The 8,795-nt window shown below is 33.1% G+C and overlaps 1 protein-coding gene across 1 annotated transcript; it reads right to left on the bottom strand.

Moving 5' to 3' along the window:
* Window positions 1-150: 150 nt before the first annotated feature.
* Window positions 151-4,940, bottom strand: LOC123923842 (disease resistance protein RPV1-like). Its single transcript, XM_045976589.1, has 5 exons — window positions 4,154-4,940; window positions 2,927-4,034; window positions 2,236-2,511; window positions 1,336-2,121; window positions 151-831 (listed from the first exon to the last, which is right to left on the bottom strand). Exons 1-5 carry the CDS (start codon window positions 4,618-4,620, stop codon window positions 241-243), a joined length of 3,228 nt encoding a protein of 1,075 aa, XP_045832545.1. The 5' UTR covers window positions 4,621-4,940; the 3' UTR covers window positions 151-240.
* Between the last annotated feature and the right edge of the window lie 3,855 nt (window positions 4,941-8,795).

The following is an 8,795-nucleotide window of genomic DNA, read 5'->3' as shown; positions in this document are numbered from 1 at the left end:
TGACATGAGACGATACATCTATATATCATAATCCCATACAATAAATATAAAGAAGATTCTATATATTTTCAACAACACTAATTGAAAAAAACTTCAGAACTACATTAATTGAAAGTTGAAACAAACAACACCACATAGATCCCATCTGTGTATATAAAACATAAGCATTGTCTTATCCTCTATCCCAGAATAATATTACAAAACACATGCAATGTATTAGGACAATATAGGTCTGTCCAATCAAAAATTGTTGCAATCTCTATTCTGGTTCAAGCATAAACATTCTCTCATTGTCTTTCTAAATCTTATAAAGATTTTTCTATTTTTCTTCGCTAATGGCTCATTCTTCGCAATAAGTGATGGTTCTATTTTAGGTGATGGCTGCACTTTCACTTCATGTAATGGCTCCATTTTTGCATTTGTAGATGGCTCAATTCCCATATCATTTGACTGATCATTTATTAGATAGACAGCGGTTTCCTTAACCGTCAATCCATGCCCAATAGCTACAAAGATCTCCACATTGTCACCAACTCCTAAATTTGATACTACGCCTTGCCAATCTTCATCATTAAATGACATTATTGTATCTTGCTTGTATATTTGGATAGTGAATTTTGCGTAATTAATGATGAAGACACTAATGAAGCATTCAATTGCCAGGTTTTCAAGTGCTGATGAATAAAGAACACATAAAGCTATTCCCTTCATACCACAATCACTATCCTCAGGCACTTGGAAAAGTACCGAAGGTCCTTCGCATTTATAAGCTAGCCAAGAAGGATAATTGTCACCCGGAAGGAAAGAATCACTAGAATTGGTTCTCAATCCCTGTATCATGATTCATGAACATATGCTTATAGTAGTTATTTATTTATGTAATTCTAATTATGCTATGCAAAATAGACATTTTCTGCCAGTTATTTTGTCAAACTAGTGTACCACATACACAGACTAATGTTACTTCACTTCTATTATTTTCTATACAAAACATGAAACTTCTCATAAATGCATAGTATTGTCGAAAATTTAGCTCCTCCGATGCTCAATTTCTTACTTTTGAACCTTTATTCTCAATGTTAGTTTATCGTAAATATCATTTCTCAAAGCCTGGGACCTTTTAATTTTCAACATTACCAGCATTTAAAATATCACATTCTAATTCATTAAAAGATAAAAAATTACTATCCCCTCTGCCTCCACGCAAGCACAGGTTTATATCTAGCTTATATTAGTTTATCTGCTATTTTATTTAATTTGAAAAAAATAGAAAAGTTCATTCCATGTTCTCTTAATACTAATAAATGAGTAAAGTTGAGAGGATAAAGAAGGAACCTGTGATAAGCTGTTCCTAATAGTGTTGATGACTATTTGGGAACTTCCCATTCCAAACAAAAGTGATCTCAAAGAAAGATTTGAGATTTGTGGTCCATGTGATGTTGTTTCCGACGCAGTTAAATTCACATCATATAGATCATCAACAAATTTTTTAAATTCTTGTGTCAGTTGAATCTCTGAGTGGCATTGAACCAAAACACTTCTAAGTTTTGAAAGGATGGTAATCGTTGGCGTTTGAATTTGAGAGCTCATATTATTACTCTCTACTATATCCAAGGAAACTAGAGACAATGAATTTCCTCCAAATGCAGAAATATGGGGTAGGAAATTTTTGGCTGGAGACATCCATGACTGAATGAGAGAAGGAAAAATATCACGCGATAATCCTTCATATCCACATAGAGATATATATCCAATGCTTTGTAATCTTACTATTGAAAATGGTACTTGTTTGACACCAGTATTTGCTGCAATTAGAGTTGTCAAGGATTCCATTTGCACTATATCTTCTTCCAATTTGTCAATCTTTGAACAACCAGAAAGAATGAGAGTTTTCACTGATATCAATCGATACACCTCTCTCGGGAGATTGTCAAGACTTGTACAGTCCCTCAAATTTATCAGAAGGAGGTTCTTGAGATCTCCGATGGACGGGTGTATCTCTGACAAACTTTGGCAATCCTCCATAATTAACTTTTCTAGATTCGGTATTTTTGAAAAGTCAGGGGTGCTTTTCAAGTGCCTGGAATGACTGAGATTGAGAATTTTTAGCTTCTCCAACATCTGCAACAAAATAATGTTTTAGAAGAAAAATAAGAGTTGAAAATGAGAAATGAAAAGGTGGCAACAGATCTTATTGTCACCATCCTTTGAGTTTAAAGGCATATGTTATTATACCTTGGTCTCCTGCCAAACTTGTCTAACATTGCTATATTTTAATTCTAAAACAACTAGATTTCCTTGATCAAAGTCATTCGGTATAAATTTGAAGGTGAACCGTTGCCAATCAACCCATCTCAGTTGTTTGGAAATTAACCCATAATCTCCGATAAGGTCAACACAATCAAATTTTAAAAGCCTCAGTTTTTTCATCTCCTGGAAAGCATTAGTACTGAAGCTAACTTTTCCTGTTCTTTGCAACTTCAAAATCAATCCCTCAACCGTTTCTGTTCCCTGCATGTGAAGTAGAGAAATCTGAGAAAATTAAGGGCAAATGTTTATCATTTCCCTTGATTACTAGAAAGCTAGGTAGCACAGACACTTCATATTGAGGGTGTGTCTTGTATCCAACAATCACTGGGGTGTCAGACAATGCTGACACATGTGATTATATTCAATTATATTTTATTTTTTAAAATTTATTACCAATGTCGACATGTTAATGTAAGATGTTGTGTTTGGTGTCCATGTTTATGTTAATACTTCATAGCTACAAAGTAATGCATATATGTATATAACAGCAGAGATGCAACAGCCTAAGCATATTTGTAATAGACATGAGAATGCAAACCATGCATCCAAACCATTTCAGCCAACAATTAGTGAAAAGAAACAAACAAAGAGTGTTATAATCTCAAAAAGTTCTTACAGTATTTTTTGACAAAACATCCAGCACATCCTCACGAAACCACAGTCGGCTATGCTTTGCAGGCTCTTTTGCTGAACTTTCACCAACAATTGCTCTTCCCATGTCTCGTAGCAAATCATGCATCCAAAGCTTGTTATTCTTTTCAACTTTTACAAGGCTGCGCTCTATGAGGACAGCTATTCCAATATCCGCATGAAGTCCACAACCATTAAGTATCGCCGTAACATCAGCTCTATTCTTTCCAATGAAGAAACAACATATGTCAAGAAATATATCCTTTTCTGTATGATCTTCTAAACAATCGTAGCTAATTCTCAGTTTCTCTTGCACTTGATCATTGGGAATTTTCTCTAATTTTGACAGTGCACTTTTCCATTCTTGTTTTGTTCTCTCAGATAAATAAGATCCAAGGACTTCAAGAGCCAGTGGTAATCCTCCACAATAAGCAACTACTTTTCTAGAGAGTTTTGTAAAATCTTCTCTAGGATTTGGTTGTCGAAAAGCATGCCAACTGAAAAGTTCAAGGGACTGTATTTTGTCCATTTCCGTCATTGTGAAGACATGGTCAGCACCAAGTGAATTGAGAAGGCGTAGATCTCTAGTTGTAATAATCAATACACTTTGAGAACCAAACATCTTAGGATTTGCACACAGGGCTTTCAATTGTTCAGACTTGGTCACATCATCAAGTACGACCAAAGCCTTTTGCCCCCGAAGTCTTGACTCAATCTTAGTTATCCCCAACGCAATGCTGTGAATCTTCTGTTTTATTTGGAGGAGATCTGAAAGAAGTTGTTCTTGTAAATGAATAATCCCTCTATTATTATTATCACAAACTTCTCTAATACTTTCAACGAAACTTGTTCTGCCCTTGAATTTAAAATGGATTTGATTGTAGATAGCTTTGGCCATAGTTGTTTTTCCGGATCCACCCATTCCCCATATCCCTATCATACAGGCTTTGCTTGATTGATCATCAATAAAATTGGTCACTTTTTGTACCCGGGATTCCAATCCAACCGGAAATTTAGTAATTGACATCGATGTCATGACATTAATTTCTTTCAAAATGTCCTTAACAATTTTCTTCACCAGTTCACCGTCATTCCTTTGGTAACAATAATAATAATAGTTATAAACACAAAGAATAAGCATAAATTATGAAATAATCTCAACTCAACATTAATAATTAGCTTCATGTTCTTGAATAAGTATTGATCGATTTACCTGATAGTCTTGGAATCCCAACCGGCTAGATTTGCAACATCATTGAGTGCCGTCCTCCACTTGGACATGCAAACTTCTTTTTTTCTTGCTGTAACTTGCAAGATTTTTCCAAATTCACCAGTCTGCTTACGGACAAACGTCGGGTCAACATAGTAAAATACGGGTAAAACCAGCTGGCCATAAGTTTTTTGGCAGTCCATGATGTGTACCAGTTCGTTAAGACACCAGCTAGATCCTGCATAGTTCGGTGAGAGAACCACAATAGATATCTTAGACCCTTCTATTGCTCTCTCTAGTTCTGCTCCCAGCTTATTTCCTTTTCTAAGCTTCTCATCGTCAAGAAAAGTGTGGATTCCCGCGTTTGAGAGTCCAGCATAGAGATGAGAAACAAAGGTCTGACGAGTATCTTTTCCTCTGAAACTTATGAACACGTCATAGATCCATGGATGATCTGAGGAGGAAGACATTGTTTGGATCAAAATTTCAATCTAAGTCAACGATTATTACAAGACAAAGCACAAATGCTGAACAAACAAAGACTAATATGATATATGAGATACTATCAAAATTCAAAACATCTTTGGTACTATATGTTTGTTGAGTTTACTACTCAGGTTGACTATAAAGTAAGTAAATAAATTAAAAATGTAGATCACCATCACTAGTGATCTAGTAAATCAGTAAACTTTTGTCTCAGTTTTAAAACAGGAATGTTGGTTAAAGTTTTAGGAAAATGTTAACCGGTGCTTCCGGGGCACTAGTTAAGGTAACTAAAGATAGTAATATTATCTTGAAAACTTGTGAAGTCAGCATTTAAAAGTTTAAATTTTTGTTTTTTCAATGCAATTTTTTTCTTTTTAGTTGCTTAACTAGTGCTCCGGGGGCCTTAGTTAGCATGATCCAAAGTTTTAATACTCATTGTCACACTAAATTAAAGAGGCGGCTGTCTATTTAGTATACGAGACCCAGTCAAATACAAAGACTATTCTCACTCAAACAATAATTTGCCTTTTGCAACTGAACGCGCTTGTCTTCGGTCGATACTACTTCATTTTTTACTGGATTATTTTACGCATAAAAATGCCAAAATAACCTAGTGCCAAAAAACCATTGTTTAGTAGTAACTCGTTCCTACTTCCATGTTTTGGAACTTAAAACATTCTGGTTCTTGCTAACACTACCACACCAGTACACATTTTCGGCATTTTTTAATCAAATTTATCAACATAATGTTTACTAAAAAATAAATGATATCATTAAAATGTTTATACGCGGTGTTTAGGAAAAAACTGTTTACGCGGTGTTTGAGAAATTTAGTTAAGAGTGTGCTTAATTTTCTTGATTTAATTAATGGAAAACATGAGTTAAGTTTACTATATTACCCCTTTTGAAAAATGTGAAAGTGTAAAAATGAAATAAATGCCTAAAAAAAATATAATTAAATAAGAGTATATTAGGAATAGTAATATTAACTAGTTTAAAAGTAGTTAATTTTTGTTTATAATAATGACCAAAATTTGAAGTTTTTTTGCTTATAACTATGACCAGAAAGAGTATTTACACTAAATATGAGTGAATGTATGATTTTTAAATGTAAAGAATGCATTTATGTGTTTTGTAAAGAAAAAAATACCCTAAAGTTTTGTAAAAATAAGAAATGTAGAAAATTATAACTTTAGAGAATCCAAATCCATAAAAAAAAAATGTATTTAAGCCTAAATTCAAATATCTCTCCTATTTAATTTTCATTGGAGGAGGTTTAGTCCACATCTCAACCACTCATTTTTTAAATAAAAAAAAAATTAAGAATGTAATGTTAGTTAAATGTAAGAGTGACATTTCACTCGATGAAAATGTATGGGAGAGATCTTCTAAGGTTTCTTCTTAATTATAAGTCTCATTTAAAATTTTTAGACACATTTATTATTAATTTTTTAAACATAACCTTACTTTGCATTGAAATTTGAAAAGTCAACTACAAATATATTTTTTCACCAAAAACAATTTAATAATTATAATACATAAAAAGTACACATTAATTACACTATCAATTTTTCTTACCATGCGTGAAAAAAGTCAATAGAGGTTTATAATCTATATATATAATTCCTAGATAGTTCTCCTACTATCCATCTTAACCCTAATCCACATCACCCACTTACATCCAATTAAATCACACAATAATGTCACATCACTTCCTTATATTATATCATTCTCATCTCTATTTTTTTTTATATTATATCAATCTCATAATAAATAATAAAGAATTATGTTTCTCCAATTATCCAAAAGTTGATGTCACAAGATCTCATCTCTATTTTTTTCATAGAAACAACAAAGAGTTTATAATTTAGTCACACAGAAAAATACGAAGAGTATATACATTATTGACTTAATTACATTATAATTGTAGAGAAAAGTGAATGTTATGCAAAAAGTTAGGTTATGAGATTGAAATATATAACCATTATCATTATCATATTTCATTCAATTTTGATGGTCCCTACTCATTCTCTATACATATATGTATATATAATAAGTATAACAGTTACTTCTTTATCCATGCATACATTTCTATTGAGTTTGGTTTTTAATTAAAAAAAATCACTCTTTCAAACCATAGCTCCTATCTACCCTCATGTATCTGCTATAGTAGCTGGAAAAGCAAATCTAAAGTTGAAAGTTCGAATTGTTCATGTGTGGAATGTAACAGACAAATACAAACCAAACTGAGGTTACGTCTATGAATATTTTTTTTGAAGAAGATTACGTCTATGAATATATCGTTTGTTGATGAAAAGGTGATGTACTATCTTTATATACTTATCACATTTTCACAAAATCTCTATTGATGTTTTTTCATTATTATTGACTTTTTCCCTTTTTTTACTTTGATCATCCAGTGTGATAAGATTCTTGCTACTTTGGGAAAGAGTTTGGTTTCAAAGATAAAAAAATTGGTTGAAGAAGGATCAACATATAAGGTTGAAAATATATTGTTTGGAGGAAGTGATAAGTACATCACTTTTATTATTATTATTATTATTATTATTATTATTATTATTATTATTATTATTATTTTCATTTTCACAACACTTATTGTTACAATTTATACGAATAATTTTTCAACATCATAATATCAAATACCACATAACACCTGTGCATCGCACGGGTGTGGGACTAGTAAGGAATGGAGAAGGAATAATATTCACCAACTCTTGGACCATTTTAAAATTTGATTTGATTTCAAAGGAAGGTTGTTTGACTTTGATTGATGGTTGTTGTTATTCTGGTGACAGAAAGTTGATTATATTCGTTATTATTCATTTAATTATCTTTATGCATGTTTCATGTTATATTCATAGGTAGACATATTTATGAATTGTTCACAAGAATTAATTGACTAGTGACATAACTTTTAATAGGAATGGCAGGAAAACTTAAACCCGATAGACCCACTCGAACCCAAACTCAAGTCAACGGGCGAAACTCGAGTTGACTGAGTTTGAGTTTGGGTTCAGGTGACACCCGGAAATATGGGTGTGGGTAGTATCAAACCCACACCCGAAACCCGAACACTCCCCCGAATATATGTTAAATTACATAATTAACTCTATGTATATATACGTATAAAATTAGGGTTTTTCACTCATTTCTTCACACACGACACAACCTCCTTTTTCTTGAAAGAACTTAATTTTAATTGTAATTTAATTTATTGAAACTCTATTTTGGAATGCTTGTGTTTGAATTTCCTTGGAAGACCTTAATTTTAATTGTAATTTAATTTCTTGAAAGTCTATTTTGAAGACTATGTTACCAAACTATGTTATTATTGTATTGTCATTTGCAAACTATGTTATTACTATTTTGACATTTCCGAACTATAATACCAAACTATGCTACATTTTGCATTTTATCAAATAGAATTCGGGTCGGGTTTGAGCTGGTAATTAATTATGCGTGTTCTTGTTGCGGGTTTGAGTTTGGGTGAAAAAACTTGAATCCAACGGGTGTGGATGTGAGTTTTATTTTGCCACCCGAACAACCTTTGGGTTTGAGTGGTGATTTCGGGTGTGGGTTTGGGTAGTATCAAACCCACACCTAGAGCTGTCAAAATGGGCTAGCCCGAATGGACCGGCCCGCCAAGTCCGATTTTTTCCCGGGCTTGGGCCATGAAAATCCTAGCCCGAATTGTTTCCGGGCTTTTTAGCCGGCCCGATAAAGTCCGATTAAAATAAGGGCTAGCCCGAATGGGCCACGGGTCGACCCGCAAGCCTGAATAAATTATAATAAAAAAATTTAAAAAAATATAAAGAATTTGTTTTAGATGATTTGAATTTAGTTTGTATTATAAGAGTTTCTTTTGCCGTCCTACAAGTTTCTCAAATATCATCCGCTACTTGGTGTTTTTTCTCAAATTTCTCATTTTTACTACTTAACTAGCAGATGAGTAAAAATAGGGCACCCGAGAAACTCGTAGGTAGCGGAGGATGAGTAAAAATAGGGTGCGCGAGAAAGTCGTACGTAGCGGAAGAGTAAAATTAGAGCGCACGAGAAACTCGTAAGTAGCGGATGAGTAAAAATAGAGCGCGCGAGAAACTCGTATGTAGCAGGTGAGTAAAAATATGGTGCACGAGAA

This window comes from Trifolium pratense, linkage group LG4 (genome assembly GCF_020283565.1).
Source record: "Trifolium pratense cultivar HEN17-A07 linkage group LG4, ARS_RC_1.1, whole genome shotgun sequence".
NCBI classification, from domain to species: Eukaryota; Viridiplantae; Streptophyta; class Magnoliopsida; order Fabales; family Fabaceae; genus Trifolium; species Trifolium pratense.
The sequence above is the reverse complement of the archived record's forward strand: the minus strand, read 5'-3'. Positions and strand labels throughout refer to the sequence as shown.